The 20,162-nt window shown below is 39.7% G+C and overlaps 1 protein-coding gene and 1 pseudogene across 5 annotated transcripts in view; one reads left to right on the top strand and one right to left on the bottom strand.

Moving 5' to 3' along the window:
* The window catches only part of RALGAPA2 (Ral GTPase activating protein catalytic subunit alpha 2), a 319,809-nt gene that overhangs the window by 256,832 nt on the left and 42,815 nt on the right, over window positions 1–20,162 (bottom strand). For 4 of the 5 annotated variants that reach the window (XM_059406446.1, XM_059406444.1, XM_059406445.1 and 1 more), the window contains exon 4: window positions 8,851–8,908. The exons of the other annotated variant lie outside the window; for it this stretch is intronic. In XM_059406446.1, the coding sequence (XP_059262429.1) occupies window positions 8,851–8,908 (58 nt within the window). The remainder of the gene's footprint in view (window positions 1–8,850; window positions 8,909–20,162) is intronic. 5 annotated transcript variants of the gene reach the window in all.
* LOC132022860 (U4 spliceosomal RNA) lies at window positions 7,518–7,599 on the top strand (annotated as a pseudogene).

Here is a 20,162-nt window from a genome sequence, read left to right as displayed (position 1 = left end):
CCAGTATCTAGTAATGAGATTGAAGCAGTGATCAAAATCCTCCCAAAACACAAGAGCCCAGGACCTGACAGATTCCCTGAGGAATTCTACCAAATTTTCAAAGAAGAAATAATACCTATTCTCCTGAAGCTGTTTCAAAAAACTGAAGCAGAAGGAAAATTTCCAGACTCTTTTTACAAAGCCAGCATTACCCTAAGCCCCAAACCAGGCAAAGACCCCACCAAAAAGGAGAATTTCAGACCAATATCCATGATGAATATGGATGCTAAGATTCTCAACAAGATCCTAGCTAATAGGATCCAACAGCACATTAAAAAGATTATTCACTATGACCAGGTGGGATTCGTCCCGGGTTTGTAAGGATGGTTCAACATTCACAAATCCATCAATGTGATAGAACAAATCAATAAGAGAAGAGAGAAGAACCACATGGTCCTCTCAATTGATGCAGAAAAAGCATTTGACAAAATCCAGCATCCGTTCCTGATTCAAAGTATAGGGATAGAGGGAACATTCCTCAACTTCATAAAATCTATCTATGAAAAACCTACAGACAGCAAGTATCAGCCATCCCTCTCAGATCAGGAACACAACAAGGATGCCCACTCTCACCACTCTTGTTCAACATAGTATTAGAAGTCCTAGCAACAGCAATCAAACAAAGAGAAATAAAAGGTATCCAAATTGGCAATGAAGAAGTCAAACTCTCTCTCTTCGCAGATGACATGATACTTTATATGGAACACCCGAAAGACTCTACCCCCAAACTACTAGAACTCATACAGCAATTCACTAACATGGCAGGATACAAAGTTAATGTACAGAAATCAGTTGCTTTCTTATACACTAACAATGAAAACACAGAAAGGGAAATTAGAGAATTGATTCCATTTACTATAGTACCAAGAACCATAAGATACCTGGGAAGAAACCTAACCAAACAAATAAAGGATCTGTACTCAAGGAACTACAGAACACTCATGAATGAAATTGAAGAAGACACAAAAAGATGGAAGACCATTCCATGCTCATGGATTGGAAAAATAAACATTGTTAAAATGTCTATACTGCCTAAAGCAATCTATACTTTCGATGCCATTCTGATCAAAATTCCACCAGCATTTTTCAAAGAGTTGGAGCAAACAATCCTAAAATTTATATGGAATCAGAAGAGACCCCGAATTGCTTAGGAAATGTTGAAAAAGAAAAAGAACTGGGGGCATCATGTTGCCTGATTTCAAGCTTTACTACAAAGCTGTGATCACCAAGACAGCATGGTACTGTCATAAAAAAAGACACATAGACCAGTGGAACAGAGTAGAGAGCCTAGATATGGACCCTCACATATGTGTCAAATAATCTTCGACAAAGCAGGAAACAATATACGGTGGAAAAAGTCTCTTCAATAAATGGTGCTGGGGAAATTGGGACAGCTACACGTAGAAGAATGAAACTTGACTGTTCTCTTACACCATACACAAAGATAAACTCGAAATGGATAAAAGACCTCAATATGAGGCAGGAATCCATCAGAATCCTAGAGGAGAACATAGGCAGTAACTTTTTCGACATCGACAACAGCAAGTTCTCAATATATGTCTCCAAAGGCAAAGGAAACAAAAGTGAAAATGAATTTTGGGGACTTTATCAAGATCAAAAGCTTCTGCACAGCAAAGGAAAACAGTCAAAAAAACAAAGAGGCAACCCACGGAATGGGAGAAGATATTCGCAAATGATAGTACAGACAAAAAGCTGATATCCAGGATCTATAAAGAACTTCTCAAACTCAACACACACAAAACAGATAATCATGTCATAAAAATGGGCAGAAGGCATGAACAGATACTTCTCCAATGAAGACATACAAATGGCTAGCAGACACATGAAAAAATGTTCATCATCACTAGCCATCACGGAGATTCAAATCAAAACCACAATGAGATACCACCTGACACCAGTTAGAATGGCCAAAATTAACAAGATAGGAAATAATGTGTGTTGGAGAGGAAGTGGAGAAAGGGGAAGTCGCTTACACTGTTGGTGGGAATGCAAGTTGGTACAGTCACTTTGGAAAACGGTGTGGAGATTCCTTAAGAAATTAAACATAGAGCTTCCCTATGGCCCTGCAATTGTACTACTGGGTATTTACCCCAAAGATACCTATGTCGTGAAAAGAAGGGCTACCTATAACCCAATGTTCACAGCAGCAACGGTCATGGTTGCCAAACTGTGGAAAGAACCAAGATGCCCTTCAACAGACGAATGGATAAGGAAGATGTGGTCCATATACACTATGGAGTATTATGCCTCCATCTGAAAGGATGAATATCCAACTTTTGTATCAGCATGGATGGGACTGGAAGAGATTATGCTGAGACAGCATATGGTTTCACTTATTTGTGGAGCATAAGAAATAACAAGGAGGACATGGAGTGATGGAGAGGAGAAGGACGTAGAGAGAAATTGGAGGGGAAGAAGAACCATGAGAGACTATGGACTCTGAAAAACAATCTGAGGGTTTGGAAGGGGTGGGAGATAGAAGGCTGGGTTAGCCTGGTGATGGGTAATACAGAGGGCATGTATTGCATGGAACACTGGGTGTGGTACATAAACAATGAATTCTGGTACATCAGAAAGAAATTAAGAATAAATAAATAAATAAGAAAACCACTGGGGATAAAGAGGGTGTGCTATATATGTATACACATAATGGAATACTATGCAGCCATCAAAAGAAATGAAATCTTGCCATTTGCAACAACGTGGATGGAACTAGAGGTATAATGCTGAGCAAAGTAAGTCAATCAGAGAAAGACAATTTATCATATGATCTCTCTGATATGAAGAATTTGAGAGGCAGGGTGAGGGGCTATGGGGGTAAGGAAGGAAAATATGAAACAAGATGGGATTGGGGAGGGAGACAAAGCATTAGAGGCTTCTTTTTTTTAAAATAAACACATAATATATTTTTATCCCCAGGGGTACAGGTCTGTGAATCGCCAGGTTTACAGACTTCACAGCACTCACCATAGCACATACCCTCCCCAATGTCCATAACCCCACCCCCCTTCTCTCAACCCCCCTCCCCTCAGCAACCCTCAGTTTGTTTTGTGAGATTAAGAGTCACTTATGGTTTGTCTCCCTCCCAATCCCATCTTGGAGCATTAGAGGCTCTTAATCTCAGGAAACAAACTGAGGGTTGCTGGGGCGTGGGGAGTAGGGATAAGGTGGCTGGGTTATGGACATTGGGGAGGATTTGTGCTATGGTGAGTGCCATGAAATGTGTAAGACTAATGATTCACAGACCTGTATCCCTGGGGCAAATAATACATTGTATGTTAATTTTTTAAAAAAAATATTGTGAATGATGGCTATGTTCATTATCTTGATTGTTATAATGATTTCATAGGTATACACCTATGTCAAAACTTCTCAAAATTAACATTATCTACACATATCATTTATTGTATGTCAGTTATACTCCCAAAAAAGAGCTGCTTTTTTAAAAAGGAAAACACAGAGCAGGTGGTCTGGAAGCGACTAAGTGAAAAACCAGGAGGACAGAGGCTGTGCTCAGATACAGGTCTGTATGATGACAAGGGTGCAGAAGATAAAAGTCAGGAAACCATGGAAGGTTAGGGGTCGAGGAGCTGATGGGTAACCTGGAAAGAAGGGAAAGGACTCAGAGACAGCTAAGCTATTAAAAAAAAAAAAAAAAAAAAAGGCAAATTAGCAGATCAGGAGACCTGGCAGTAATGAGGACAGACAAGGCCTAGTCAAGGGAAAGGTTTCCACAGAGTGGGTAGAGGGTGAGGTCTGGAATGGGCCTTGGAGAAAAGGAAGACCATGATCTCACTCCCACAGGCCTGGGGGAAACAAAGAAGCCTGAGAGAAAAGCCATGTTTCAGAAAGCTGAGGAGGTGAAACCAAGAGGCTGAGGCTCTAGGGCTGTTGTTTAGCCCAGTAAGAGATTTCCAGAGGGTGGAGGACAAAGTGGGAAAGAGGGCAAGAAATGCAGGGCAATGATTTCGAAAGCACCCCAGAGAGGACACCTAGTAGATCAAAGGGGCATTAGGCCCAGCTACCACCTGGTGGACACCAAGGCAGGCAGGGGCCCTGTAGTTCAATTCAGCCTGGCTGTGATGCATCTCTGAGGGACCCTTACTGTAAAGTGCACAGGAAACCCTGCTCCCTCAGAAATACGCACTTGTGCTGTGTCCTGACTATGAGCGACCCAGGGAGGGCTGTCCGGCTCAGGGTTCTGAGCGGTAGTTAAGAGCCCAGTGAGCTGTAGAAACTTTAAGAAATATAGCTGCTCAGGAGTTGTGTTCACATCCCAAGCACTGTCAGGCCACTGGGAAGCCCAAGGTATAAAGCAAGGGATACTCTTAAGAAGTCATAAACAGGGGCGCCTGGGTGGCTCAGTGGGTTAACGCCTCTGCCTTCGGCTCAGGTCATGATCCCAGGGTCCTGGGATAGAGCCCCGCATTGGGCTCTCTGCTCAGCAGGGAGCCTGCTTCCTCCTCTCTCTCTGCTTGCCTCTCTGCCTACCTCTGATCTCTCTCTGTCAAATAAATAAATAAAATCTTAAAAAACAAAATAAAAAGTGCTCATTAAAAAAAAAAGTCATAAGGGGGGAGGGGGTTTGGGAGAAGGGGGTGGGATTATGGACATTGGGGAGGGTATGTGCTTTGGTGAGTGCTGTGAAGTGTGTAAACCTGGTGATTCACAGACCTGTACCCCTGGGGATAAAAATATATGTTTATAAAAAATTAAAAATTATAAAAAAAAGTCATAAACAAATCTGTTTAATTATCCACTAGTTTTTATATTATGTATAAGAAGAACCCAGTAGAACAAACTGGATTAATAATGACTCCTATAAAAAACCCATGAGGTAATGTTTGTATTTTCCACTCAAGCCCAACCCTTTAAACCCAACAGCTATTTATTTTGAAGATTTTTGATATAAAACATCTCTAGTACAAAATAAACCCTTTAACTCCCAGCAAACATGTATTGCATTCAGATAAGGTACTGTTTCCTGAATGGGACAAGACATCTACTTCCTAGAGGCTCATAAGCAGTAAACTATCTTAAGCACAGAGAACTTGAATCCTACACTGATGAGACATGGGCACATGAAAGGGGGCCATAGCCTACCTCTACACCAGACAGCCTTGGTTTACTGATGTACTGCTCCTATCATCTTCTCACATGCTGGCTGCTCTCATTATTACACAAATAAGATGTCAAGTGCCCACCCTTGTCCCCCCATGATGTACTTGCATAAAACTGACTTTCGGAAAATCTCCCCATTCATAATTAGTCATGGGAATTTACAAACATTTGAGTAGCACGTTGGCAGACATCACAGTTAGTGAGTGTTCTGTCAGCCATTTCCCTCATCTTCTTACTCTCTAAACCTCACTTGAAGCAGTATCTCAAGATGCCTGGAATCATGAAGGGTGTTCATTTCACATTACAACACTAAGAGTCCAAACAGGTTTCTTCATTCAAAGGCTTATATATAGCAAGCAGCCAGCCTTAAAATCCTTAAGCACAGAGAAACTTATAGACTATTTTCTCCCTCTAAAAAGGGTTGAGAGAGAAACAGAACCTCTCTCTTTGCTATGGACAAAACAAGATGGCATGACAAGAAACTGACTTCAAACACTGCCAGTTGATATTTCAAATTAACTTCTTCTGTGTCTGTATAAAAGCTGGCTATTCAGTAGGTCTGACAACTTTTTTTATTTAATTTTTTTCAGTGTTCCAAAATACATTGTTTATATAACTACGCCCAGTGCTCCATGAAAACTTTTAAGCCTTGCAGAATACAGGAGTTCCTTTTATTTTAGGTTTCTATATTTAGGGACATTATTTGTAGTGTGGGGCAAGAAGCATACCAAATCAGTGGTATGTCAACCCAGCTTCAAGGTTCTAACCCAGTATTCCAGAGTACCTTGGCCACTATCAGCCACAGGAACATTTAATTAAGAAGTTTATACAGTAGTGTTCTTCATATTAGATCAGAAATATTAGATACCTAGAATATAAAACATCTAAAATAAGGAACATTAGATACCTACAAAGTCTGGAGCTGACTAGTGAAAAACTTCCTGTGCAAGCCTCAAGAGGTTTTGCAGAAGCCAAGAAGATACTGATGCTATGGAAATATTTAAAGCACAATCCTTTCCCTTTGAAATCTGGTGTTTCCTTATAGTTTCTTAGTTTCTATAACAAACTTGGTCAAGACCTTAATGACATATGGTAGCCATTTTAACAAATCTGAATAAAATGGAAGAATGGAAAAGAGTGAGGACAAGAAAATGTATAGAATTGTTAATCTACAATCAGTTATTGGCCATTTAAAAACCCAAGAAGCTATGAAAACTAAAGGTTCTGTGTAGAATTTCCTAGTAGGCAGGATCTGACCTAAATCTGAACACCTAAGGTGGCAACACCTAACTAAGCTGAGGCTATTATGGTGTTAGTTATCCCACTGGCGCTGAATATTCATCTCTTAGGCTACAGAAATAAGAATCCTCTTGGTTACAGGGTGTTGTCCAGTCCTCTGGGGTGTAACATAAAGATATCCACATTGGATTAATGTTTGCTGAACATCAACACAACACACACTGCCATTCTAAAACTTTGAAAAATTCTGATTCTAAATAAAGGACATTTAACCTGAAGATCATCATAAAAGGTATGTGGACCTGTCTAACCATCAACTTCTATCCAGTTCGAAAAATCAGGCAAAGATACCTGCATCTGGAAGGAGCCAGTCTGATTCAAATACTAAGCATATAAGCATCAAAACAAGGATGATTTCATATATAAATGCTCCAACGTCAACATTCTGAAACATGACACTTTCTGACCCTGTTGTCTAGCCAGCTTATTCTATGCACAAGATAAACTAGCTTCTTCTACACACCAGACTAGATAAACAGCACCTGCTCTTAGGCTGGCTCAGGAGACTAGCACTCTGCAGTCCCCATCCAAGAGTCACTGCTCCTGGTCAGACACTATTGAACTGGGTAAAAAGCTGCTTGTACCTGCACTCTTAACCAGTCATGTGGTAACAGTAGCCAGAGTTAAGGTAATCCCCTACACCACCTCCTACATGCATAAAGTCTCACAGCACAAATAGCAAATGAATTTCTATACCCAGTCCCAGTAAGGTTATCCAAGCTGAGAGGGGCCTATTAATCTGCAGACATTTTACAGTACTCTCTGTAGCAAACGAGGATGGTTTTCATAGACAGGACATAAGCAGAATGGACGGATTATATCTAGCACAAATACAGAATTCTGCATGCACTTATTCTCATTTTTATCCATTCCTGCAACACCACGGAGTATTACAAGTCCCTACGATTCCTCTTCAGATTATACTTACCATTTGATTTTTAGATTTTTACCCTAAATACACAACACCAAGTATCAATTAAAAGAAATGCTACCAATAATGCTATAATTTAAAGGAAAACCTTCTTTGGGTATTTGAAAGCTTTGCGCAGTGGCAGTATCGTAGCCAATGAGGTTTATCCAAGGCGCGATTATTACTAATTGAAAGATTTAAAGACAAAGGCATGTACCTTCAAGTAATGATTTAATCATTCAGTTCAGCAGATGTATTTATTATATATACTTCACCAAACAGTTCCGTTTATAGAAGGGTCCAATTATATTTTTCATGTAAGTAGGACTAAATGAAATTTGGGATTCTGAATTTTGAAATATCCACAGAACGTGCCATGTTCTTTCAGGTCCCAGGTCTTTCACAGATCAATCTCCCATCTAGGAAACCCTTTCCATACTTCTATGTCAAGGCTCAGGTAGAGATTACCTCTCTTGAAGCCTTCCTCAAGTCCTCTGAAGAGAACTGTTCAACTTTCTTCATTGCTACCACTAGTACATTTTTTGTAGTAGCAATTCTACTGTAATTTTTTTTTTCAAACTTATTCCCCACCCTGGCAATCAGCTTATACCATACAAGCATGGTGAAATAGTCCTTGTTTCTTCCTCAATAGGTATTTGAATGAATGAATGATGAGGAAGTTAAGATCCCATTATGACGTTACATTTTCCTCAATGTGATTATCTGGCAAGGAGGAAAAGAGGGAGAAAGACCAAACCAGACACTCTTTAAACAGAAAGTAGGAGTCACAGTCAATAGCACAAAATTACATGAGTTGTGCCATGAATATTACATTGAGAGGAAACACTGTTCAATGTCAATGGCTGCACGGAAAGGGCAGCAATGCTAACTTAGATGTATTTCAAGTTCCCTCCTGCTGCCACACCTGAAAGCTTTCAAACAGAAGAACTCTGCATCAGTGAGAAAGTCTTGGAGAACAAGATATTTTTATTAAAAAAAACAAAAAGTCACTCAAAAATACTCTGGATTACCTGATGATTCACAGACCTGTACCCCTGGGGATAAAAATACATTATATGTTTATAAAAAAATTTAAAAAAATACTCTGGATCAAATATTTCTCAAACAATTTGGTGCACAGGAATCCCCTGGAGCTCTTGTTAAAAATGCAGACTGATTTGGTAGGTCTGGCTGGGGCATGACATTCTGCATTTTCTAACAAGCTCTCAGGTGAGACCAGTGCTGCTGGTCTGCGAACCATCCTTTTTAAGGAGCACTTTTGGCGCAGGGATAGATATTTTCCTCCAAAGTCCAGGTGGGACTTGTCTTACATTTAACCAGCATGTCCTTGTTACCATTTCTTGTTGTAACCTACTATTGAAGGTGCCAATTACATAAAACATTACTGAAAAGTCAACTGAAAAAAATCTATAATTTTAGAAATCTTTAAATTTTCTTACCTATACTCTGGTAATGCCATCGAAAGAAAATTCGTTCAGGCAGAAATTGCAGTATTTTCTATAAAACAAATGTAAAAAAATTAAGATATAAAGACAAAATGAACTGCACACTTCATGATAGTACTATATATGAACTACACACTTCATGTTAGTACTATGTATATATATACACGAAGTGTGTGTATACGCGCGCGCGCGCACACACACACACACGTCTCAGAAAAGAAAACGTAAAAGCTATTTCTACTATGTAAATAGTGCGCTTGACTCTGTAGCCCATGGGACAGTGTCTTTTACTAGGCCCAAACAACCTTTCTTCCTTGAATGCCTTAAAGTCATCACTGTTCCAAGTTTAATTTCTCCTAAAAGAAAACAAGAAAAACAAGGGGAAAAAATCCCTAAAATAATCATTTTATCTTAATTAAATCATAGCCTTTGCTTAAATTCGTATTAAAAGAATAATTTCTCAAATGCCAGATTCCCCACATTTCTGCTTTTCACCTTCCACTTTCCCTTCTCATTATCATTATTATTAGCCTCTGGACAAGGACCAGTGTCAGGAAGAAAGATGAACGTCCAGAAGGATAAGACTGTGAACATACAGTGGGTTAATAAAATGAAATTGCTGTCAAGAATTTCTTGAAATTAATAGCTAAAAATAAGTTTAGGATTGCAATTAGGAATTTCACACCCTTCACCCCACATATTGGAAGATACAATATAAGGAATAAATGAATGACATACAAGAGTATTTAGCTAATAAAAGTAGCTTTTCCAAAAAAACCCAAATGACCTTTCTCTTTTTTTTCCCCACTTATTTTTCCAATAAGTTTTGGCAAGTTATTCTTGGGTCCTAAGATTCCTTGTACTTTCTCAGCAACCACCTTATTAAGAAATTTAGAAATCCAGAAACTCATCAAAATATATTTCTTGGTATTGATAACACATCCCTATTTTACCATAACAAATCCCCATTCCAGGTTCATCTAGGCTAACAGTCTAACAGTGAGAAAGATGAAGGTAAAACACATATATCCAAATCTCCTGAATAAATATATTTCCCAGCTCATCAACTGCCTCCTCCATCTGAAGCAGCCTGAGGTTTGGTTTTGTTTTCATTTTGTCTTAACTTCCCCCTGGGTCAGTAACGTATGCTTGTCTTACTTCATTTGTTCCCATTTGAGAACCGTGAACATGTAAGAACATCTCCTGATGATCTGAGAAAAGGCATGACAGGTAAACTTCCCTCAGACGCGGGGGCTTTAAGGGCACGGACTCCTTGCTCCCCCTGGAGGCTTTTCCACCCACAGCCTTGTGCCTATGGTGCTGCCTCACCATTCCTCTCACTGCAGGCACCACCTCCCCACAGGGGCCTTTCTGGGCCTTCTTTCTTTCTGGGTACCACCTCACCACTACTCTGATGCTCTTTCCACCGCCTCTTCTGTGGTCTTCCTCGCCCTTGCCCCTCCCTGAAGTCATCTTCACCTTCACTCATTTAAAGGCGGTATTCCCTCCACCAGAGTGTCAGCCCTGAGAAAAAGAACATCCCTGTCTTTTCTCTGAAGCATCCCCAGTACCAAGAGCATGGCTGGCACACAGCATGTGCTCAAATAAATACTCAGGAGAAGAATAATGCAGGCTTTTTACTTGGACAACTGTTTTGAGTATTACAAGTTTCCTAATGTTTGCTATGGTCCTCTGTTCATGTTAACATAAGATGGACCTGATCTTTCCCTACAGGTCACTGATTTAATGATATTTACATGAAAATACATTAAAATGTGTGGGCATTTTTAAAACCCTAAACTTAGTAAAGAAAATCTAAACAAAAAAATAAAAGCTGTATAATTAAAAAGAACTAATTTTTCAAGATTTGACAAACGTAAGAAAATATAAATGCATTTAGTTACAGTCTTTGTTATAAATTCTTTACACCACACATCTACACGGATGAAAATTCTACACAGACTACACTGAAGACTATTTCTGATTATATATATGAAAAACAGTATGTACCTGATCACAGGCTGAGAATCACTCACAGGAGTTCTACCCTACATTTCCACTTCAGACTTCCTCTAGAACATGTCGGCTCCGTATCTCGTAGCCCATAACTCTACAGGTATCTTATATCTTGTTTGACTACGTGTTCATGCTGACACACACTCAAACGCACTTATAAACACACAATGGGCACATGCACATCAAACCCCATTTACTGAAAAATACCTACACATTTGATACCAAGCTTGGCATCTGCAATGCAGAAATAAAGTAAATGTTCACAAACTACTTCATTCTTCCTTATAAAGATTTCATGTTTAGTGGGCAAGAGAGAGGATGAAGAAAATACCATTCCAGAGGAAATAAAAGCCTGAGAGAAGTTACCCTGAGGAGGGGTACCTGAGTGGCTCAGTGGGTTAAAGCCTCTGCCTTTGGCTTGGGTTATGATCCCAGGGTCCTGGGATTGAGCCCCAACATCGGGCTCTCTGCTTGGTGGGGAGTTTGCTTCCTCCTCTCTCTCTTTCTCTCTCTCTCTGCCTACTTGTGATCTCTGTCAAATTAAAAAAAAAAAAAAAGTTTCCCTGAGGAGCTGTGGAGGGGCAGGGAAAGCATCTAATCTCAGAAGAAGCTTCACAGAATGGTTCCAGGAAAAAAGGACTCCTGAGTGGAGACTTATAGAATTAATTAAATTAGTCTAGTGGAGAACAGGAACAAAAGGAAGAGCATGTGTGAAGGCCAAGAGCAAAGACAGCCTGGTATCTGAAAGGAACAGCAGCAGCAAGAGAGCCCACTTGACTGGCAGGTAGGTGAGGGCCTGGAGAGGCAGGAGAGGCCATGATCTCAGGGAGCACTGTGCAGTCACTGAATGGGTTCCAGCTAGAGAGGAAATTAAGATGTCTGAGAGGAGAGGCAAGAGATATCAAGGAAGACAATGGTAGCATTTCAGATAAGGAATGAAGTGGCCTGGACAAAGGTCAGCAAAATAAAGAGAAGCACGTAAGAGTGATATTCAGGAGGTAAACCTGTCAAGACCGTGATTAGAGTACTTGTGGTGAATGGAGGACTCAGGAATGATTTCCCAGTGGCTCAGCAGATTTCCCAGTGGCTCAGCCACACTTCTATCTAAGATATCAAATCCAGAAGAAATCCCAGAACTGAAGCATCTCAAGTTCGATTCTGGACATTCTGGAACTGAAAATGTCAATGGACTTATTCAACGAGATATCCTATCCAATTTGATACATGGCCCTGGAGGGCAGAAGCAGGATTTGGAGGGTAACAGAATATAGGTAGCTGCGGAAGATGTGTGTGTATAAGATCCCTCTGAGAGGGCTTACAAGGAAATGAAATGAGGATATTGGTGCACTGAAGTTCTCCGAAGACAATAAGGATGAAGTAGGAAGGGGCACTTGGGTGACTCAGCTGGTTAAGCATCTGCCTTTGGCTTGGGTCATTAGACCAGGGTTCTGGGATCCAGCCCAGAGTCAAGCTCCTTCCTCAGTAGGGAGTCTCCTTCTCCCTCTCCGTCTACTGATTCCTGTGTTTGTGTATGTTTTCTCTCTCTCTCTCAAATAAATAAATAAATCTTCCAAAAAAAAAAAAAAAAAGGATGAAGAAGGAAGAGCAGAAGTTGGAGACAGGCATGCACAGGTCAAAGAAGTTTTCAATGTGCCAGGTGTTTTGCATGTTTGTCTTCAGAGATTAAAAATACTTATGACTGTATGTACAACTACTTAGAAAAAGTTAAAAGATGCTGGAAAATACAAGAAAGCATGCAAATGAAAATATAAGAAAAGCAACTTCAGTATTAAATCAAGTAAACTCAACATTAGCTGTTGCCTGAAGAACCTATAACCTTTGTCAGCCAGCTGTCAAACACCAGGCAGGATAGATCGATCTATAAATTGTGCAGAGGCAAGTAAATGGCTCCTTGAAGGAAAAAATCAAGTAAGTCTTCCCTTGCAATATATATTAGATGAGTAATACACAAAAGGTAGTTAAGGGCAAAAACCAGGTTGTGTTTTAAGTTTCATACAGTAAAAGGGAGTCAGAAGTAAAAGTCTGTCATCTATGGAGTATTTTAACAAGAACCCATGCAAGCACTGTCCTACCAACAGAATGGACACCTCAACATGCTCATGAGCTGCAGACAAGGACACAGACAGGAGTACAGGACTCACTGTGCTGTCTACAGATTGTGGAAAACATCACAAGCAAAGAGAAAATTGACAACTCTGGACCTGAGAACATGGAACGGGGTCTCAGCAGTCAGGCTGCTGCTAACCAAATGAACAACTCTAGAGTTGATTTTCCAGAAAAAGCATGGCCTGGAGATGACCTAGGAGGTTTCCAGACTGAAGAAAAAGAGATGGCCTCCATTCACATCTGTTTTATGGTTCTAACTCATACTTCCCTTCACTGAAAAATTGATTACAGAGGCTAATTCGGTGTGTCTGATGACAGATGAACAATGATCACTGCAGGCTGAGTTCTCAGGGGATGGATACTGTGGTGGGATTAGGGACTTCCTCGTTTACTGGAACAGAACATCTGTGGGAGGGAAATGAGGAAACGGGGGTGGGCAGGGAGCCTCAGACCATCCTACAGAGCTGAAAGTCTCTGCCAGCTTAGCGAAGCTCCAGAGCAAAGACAGCACATTAGAGGGGTCTGTTCGGCCTGAAAATGGCTAGGTCCTCATACCACCACCTTGCTCAGTCACTGGCTGGGGATGAGAAGAGCTGACTATGGCTGGAGAGCTGAAGACATTGACAACCTTGGGTTGCCAGCTAACCCTGCTCCTTGCAGACCGGTAGCAAATTTTTCTTGCAGGGCAATGTGAGCAGCACATCTCTCTGCCACAATCATCTTCCAATGACTATATAGTTTCATCACATTAAGAGGCTGAGTGCTTCTAAGAGCAATGCACCCTACTCCAGGGACACGATCTCTGCTGGTATTGTTTCTTGTAAATGGGCTGCTGCCTCACATTGATGAAAGCCTAGACCCAGTAAATCCTTCCAGTCCTTTTTCTGCCTTGGAGTCCACTCTTCCTGAGCAAATGGCACAGCACTGACTCATATCCTTTCTCATGCATTCTCCACCAAGGGCACCGGGCACCCCAGCTGCATTCCGGGATCAACTTTTGATACCATCCTGCCATTGGATTTTAAAACATCATACAGAAGATGCTGAGAGAATTACTCCACCCATCCAGAGGAGATGTTATATGGACTAGATGAATGTTTGCCATGCTGACTGTTCTTCAGACTTTAACTTTAGTCAGGAAACGAATGTGGCACTGAATCATGTTTTTCAGCTTTCCAAAATATTTCTCTGTCTCCTTGACTTGGGTTTATTTTCTTAATGTGCAACAGAGAAAAATGTCTTTTTAATATAAAGAAAGCTAAGGAACATAGCAAGATGACCTGTATTTAGACATGTGGATGCTGTCAGTAGCCACTAGGAGTCTCCAACTTGTTCTGAGGTCAGGCCTATCATCATCACCACTTCTGGATAAAAGTTTTCAGGTTTATAAAATGGATGGACTTTAAAGACATGCAAAAACAAACTCAATAAGGTTTGTCTATAAAATACCATACACAAAGTCTGAACTGCTAAAAGCATTCCCAAATTGACAGAAACTTATACAACATTGAAACGTCCTCCTCGCTATTGCTTCTTTTTGTGCCAAATATTGCAAGGACCATTGTGTATGCATTAAGGTCTCTGAGGTCAAGAAAAGTAAAGTCCCATATGACTATCTGTGTCAAAATGTTAAGTGTGTCCCTCAGAAAGCCCCACATGAAGCCTACCTTTGCTGAGGCAAATACATTATGGCATTTCTACTGCAGCTGATATTCTAAGCTACACTACTAGGAATGCAACATAAGCAATTGACATCTTGTTTGTACTTTCACTGGAGAGTAAAATTTAAAAAATTTTTCAAGAAAGTCACACATTGTGAATAAATATTACTTTCCTGAGAAACAGGTGGCTCCCTTGAATGCTCAGTGCTCAGCTCCATCTATACAGTAATCCATTATAGCACACTTGAAATCAAAATTAGGTATTACTACTGATTGGCACATCAGGGAATCTGTCATTCTTTTAACTGATTATCTATAGTGCTTTTTTCTTCAGAACCTACTGCATGACCAGGAATACTGCGAAATGCAAGCTGCAATTTATACAAGATGCCTCAGTGTACTTTAAAACTGCTGATTTTTGTTTAATTCATGTGAGAAACCTTTTTTCCCCACATTATTACCAGATGATCGCAACATATCCCAGTTGATTCACACTTGATTTCAATTTCACTTATAAAGGAAGGACGAAGAATGAGGACAAGATCCCATCCTAACTCATGTGAGGTGATCTAGCAAAACAATGGCCAACGAAACGTGTTCTGTCCAGAAGCAGGGAACACAGGATGCAACTTTCCCTGAAACTAGCTACATGACACAGTGTGTGAGGTAAAGGAAGTGCTGACTAGGGAAAAAATAGGGAGTTTGGTTTAAAAGAACAGTAAAGGTCATAGTTACTTGATCTTTTGAGTAATAAAAGGTCAGAAACATTCTGACAACTGGGCAGTGGGTTTAAAGGGAATGCTAGGAGACCCTGGGCCACAAGGACAGTCTGGTTTCAAAGAAATTCATGGGAGGAGGAGGCTGGAAGCATGGATGCTTCCAGGAAGACAGAGAGAGAGGGCACCTTGTTCTTTGGCAGTCATGAGCCTAGCCAGGCATCTCTTACTAACAATGACTTAACCATCCAGTGTGGACAAAATACCTGCATTGAACACTGCATTGAAGTAAGTGTCAACACTTACTTGAGAACCTAAAATTTCAGAGAAATGAGCTAACAGAAGGAACTGCATCATGTTAAGTAGAAGATGACTACATTTTTAGCTAAAAAGGGTATACTTCTCTTCATATATGGTAATCCCATCCAGAACAGTACATTATCTATCTGATCACTAGCCATGCCATTCCTGAGCAAGGAAAGCACAGCTTTCCTCTCCAGTCTTTAAGACCCAACTTAACCATTACCTCTTCAGAAGGGCCCACTTCAACCATACCTCTCACCACACTCCTCCCCAGCATGCTTCTCTCAGCTAGAGGGACACAGGGCCTACCCCACTGCTAGGTGCTGGATTTCTTGAGAGAAGGAACCCTCTGTTAGCTATCTTGTATCCCCAGTCTCAAGAACATTGCCTGGCACATCATGTTTCCTAACAAACACTTCATGCACAAAGAGAGGAATGAGTAAGAAATGAAGAAGAGTAAGACAATAGGATTCTAAGTTTAGTTCACATTTATAGGTAGACACACGGGTAATGCCTCATTTGAAGGAAGGCGCCCACACTCTAACGTGGTGGAAACAAAGAAACTGGCAAGTAGGTACATGATAAAGATAACTGAGTGTGGAATTGTGCTTCCAAACATTACAGAAAACCTTAATGCTTGATTAGGATCATCACTTGAGAGGCAATACTTTTCTTGTTTAAGGTAAAAGTGAATAAATGAAAATATTTCAAAAGAGAGACTAAAATATAAGACAAAGACATCTAAAGGAAATACGGAACGTAATAAAAATGGATGGACATCTAATTTCTCCCTCTTATATTGTAGAAATCAACCAATACTAAAATGTTGAAAACCACATTAAGCAATTAAAATTTAGCAGGGGTGAAGGATCCCATTTACAACAAAACCACACAGAGAAAGTACTGCTTAAAGCACACACGAAATTGCAAGGGGTCATGAGGGGTGGGGGGTTAGTGCTCCTCGCATGAAAGCAGAACATAGCAAAGGAGGGGACCGTCCTAGACAAAAATGGAGATTCCACTTTCTGAAAGAGATTTGCTGAAAAAGGGTAATTTTTTTTTAGAATTTCTGAGCCATGCTCTTAAAAGATCCAAGAAGACACTGAATCTTTTTTACGATCTAAGAAAATAAAGAAAATGGTGACACACAAATAAGTCACATGCTGAAAGCAGAAAATGTTACATGGAGATGAAAAATGGAAAGCATGAATCTAGAGTCCTACAGAGTCCTCTACTGTAACCCTGTGCATCAAAGACCTCCCTGGAACTAAATAGGTTGAATGGAGATAAATATCTAGAGAGAGCATGTCTAACGTTGTACATTCTATGTCTAACTAAAAATCCTACACAAATCTACAAAAGCAGAATATCTATGAAGGAACAAAAATCAGGCTCATAGTCGTCTTCTCTGCAACATTAAGCTCCAGAAGACAGTGTGGTCAATGGCTCACTGTAGGCCAAGCCAAGTAGAATGGGCAACAGAATACCACCTATATGGAGAAGAGAAGTTCCAAAGTAGACCAGGTGCTTATGTAAGAATCCAGTACATCATAAAGATAGCTAGCGTAAACTATAGCTGTTTAAAAAGCAAACAAAATTCAGAATTTTAAGAAAAAAAAAAGATTATGATTCAGAAAGTATATAGTCTGATGTATTTGTCTGAAGCTAAAATAAAGATATTCTAGAGCTGGAGTTATACCAGCCACATATCTGCCTTCCTCAACATATGAAGCAAATTTATATACCAGCAAATACAGAGATTAGTTAATCCAAAACCAAAGCTGCAGGGTATAAACACTGTAAAAGTGAGCTATATTTATAGAATAGGAGTTAATATGATTATAAAAACTACAGTATATCCTCAAAATGATTAACCTAAGAGAAATAACATTCTAAAAATATTTTAATAAAACAATCTAGATATAAAATACTTAAAATAGCTGAGTAGTGAGAAGTACAAAAAATATATGGGATGAAAGTAAAAGGATGGGGTTATCATCAAGTACTGCTTTACTCTTGATATGAATAATTAGAAGAAAAAGATTTGAATGGTATTTTGCTAATTTAAAGATAATTATTAATAGTACAGAGAATCATAGGGGAATGGAGAAAAAACTGAATGGGAAGAAATCAGAGAAGAAGACAAACCATGAGATACTCTTAACGCTGGGAAACAAACTGAGGGTTATGGAAAGGGATGGTGATAAGGGGATGGGGTAATTGGGTGATGGGCATTGAGGAGGGCACATGATACCATGAACACTGGGTATTATATGCAACTAATGAATGACTGAACACTACATCAAAAAATAATGATGTGGGGCACCTGGGTGCCTCAGTGGGTTAAGCCTCTGCCTTAGGCTTGGGTCATGATTTCAGGGTCCTGGGATCGAGCCTGGCATCAGGCTCTCTGCTCAGCAGGGAAACTGCTTCCCCTCTCTCTCTGCCTCCTCTCTGCCTACTGTGATCTCTGACTGTCAAATAAATAAATAAAATCTTAAAAAAAAAAAAAAACTAATGATGTACTATATGTTGGCTAGTCAAATTTAAATTAAAAATAAATAGGGCGCCTGGGTGGCTCAGTGGGTTAAGCCGCTGCCTTCGGCTCAGGTCATGATCTCAGGGTCCTGGGATCGAGTCCCACATCGGGCTCTCTGCTCAGTGGGGAGCCTGCTTCCTCCTCTCTCTCTCTGCCTGCCTCTCTGCCTACTTGTGATCTCCCTCTGTCAAATAAATAAATAAAATCTTTAAAAAAAAAAAATAAATAAAAAAATAAATAAATAAATAAATAAATAAATTTGTGGTCTAAAAATATTAATAAAGATAATTATTGGAATGATAGAAAACAGAAAGTATATTTTCCAAATCACAAAGTATATTCCATAAAGTGAAAGTGACTTCTCCCCCAAAAAACAAAAGTAGAAGAAAAACCAAGAATATTGATTATCACCCACAAAAAATCATATACACGAACAGGTTAAGATCCTCCACCAGAGAACAGGTCAGTCAGAAATGTCTTTCAAATACAGAAAGATTAACAATAAAGTACAGAATATGACATATCAGGCATGCATTGGCACAAACACACAGCAAAGTAGTATCAATATCAAGTGAAAAGGCGTTAAGAGGGGCAAAGGGAATATTTCAATTAGATTAAAAGTGTAATTCACAATATAGTGATAAGACAAACATTTAGGCAACCAATAACACAGGATGAAAATAAAACAAAAAAGTACACAAAAATAAAAGAAATGCAGTTAACTGAGGGGAAAAACATTTATCATAGAATACTTTAATGCACTCTATCCTTGACAGATAAAAGAGGGCATACATTGCAATATAGCATCTTTGAATACAATTAACAGTAGCTTAATATATATGTGGAGAAACAAGATTTCACTTCGTAGATTCTAGCACTCATGAAAATATACCAAAAGTTATTTTTCTAAGCCATAGGAAGAAACCCACAAAGTAGGAGGTGCACAAATCATGAGTAAACTCAATACACTTCATGTCCACCTTTGAGAGTTTAAACTAAAAAACAATGGAAGTACATGAAGGACTTTAAAACATTCTTGTGAGCAACAATCAAGTAAAAAAAAAATAATAAAACAAACTTCTAATTACAGACTAAAAATGATCAACAATGTGAATGCTGTAGAACAAAAATTGGCCAAAGCTAAAAAAGAGAAAAATCTGTAGAGTTTAATTTTCTGTAACACCAGAATGAAATACATAAAATAAGTTTAAACTGAAAAAGCTTATAAAACGTTGATTTTTTTAAAGATTTTTTCTTTATTTATTTGACAGAGAGAGAGATCACAAGTAGGCAGAGAGGCAGGCACAGAGAGGGGGCAGAAGCAGGCTCCCTGCTGAGCAGAGAGCCAGATGTAGAGCTCAATCCCAGAACCCTGAGATCATGACCTGAAGGCAGAGGCTTTAACCCACTGAGCCACCCAGGAACCCTAAAAGGTTGATTTTTTTTTTTTTTTTTTTAAAGATTTTTATTTATTTGTTAGAGAGAGAGATACAGAGCGCAAGCACAGGCAGACAGAGTGGCAGGCTAGAGGCAGAGGGAGAAGCAGGCTCCCTGCCAAGCAAGGAGCCCGATGTGGGACTCGATCCCAGGACGCTGGGATCATGACCTGAGCCGAAGGCAGCCGCTTAACCAACTGAGCCACCCAGGCGTCCCTAAAAGGTTGATTTTTAAGGAAGAAATCAATATCAAAGAAAAGAAAAGCAAATTTGATGACAGCAAACCCTCTCTGAGTACAACAAATCACTAAGCTATAGATGGGGATTTGAATTGGTAGTAGTGTAGGTAATTAAAACAAATTTCCTCTAAATCAACTGTTTATTTGACTCATTAATAAATATTCTTAAGTGCCTCTTTTGTGCCAGGTACCATAGGAGGGATCAGAGATAAAGCAACATAGTACCCTGTTCCTGCTCTAAAAATGACAGCCTGAAGGGGAAAGGCAAG

Source organism: Mustela nigripes, chromosome 7, assembly GCF_022355385.1.
Source record: "Mustela nigripes isolate SB6536 chromosome 7, MUSNIG.SB6536, whole genome shotgun sequence".
NCBI lineage: Eukaryota > Metazoa > Chordata > Mammalia > Carnivora > Mustelidae > Mustela > Mustela nigripes.
Note: the sequence above shows the minus strand (reverse complement) of the source record. Positions and strands in the feature narration are given on the sequence as shown.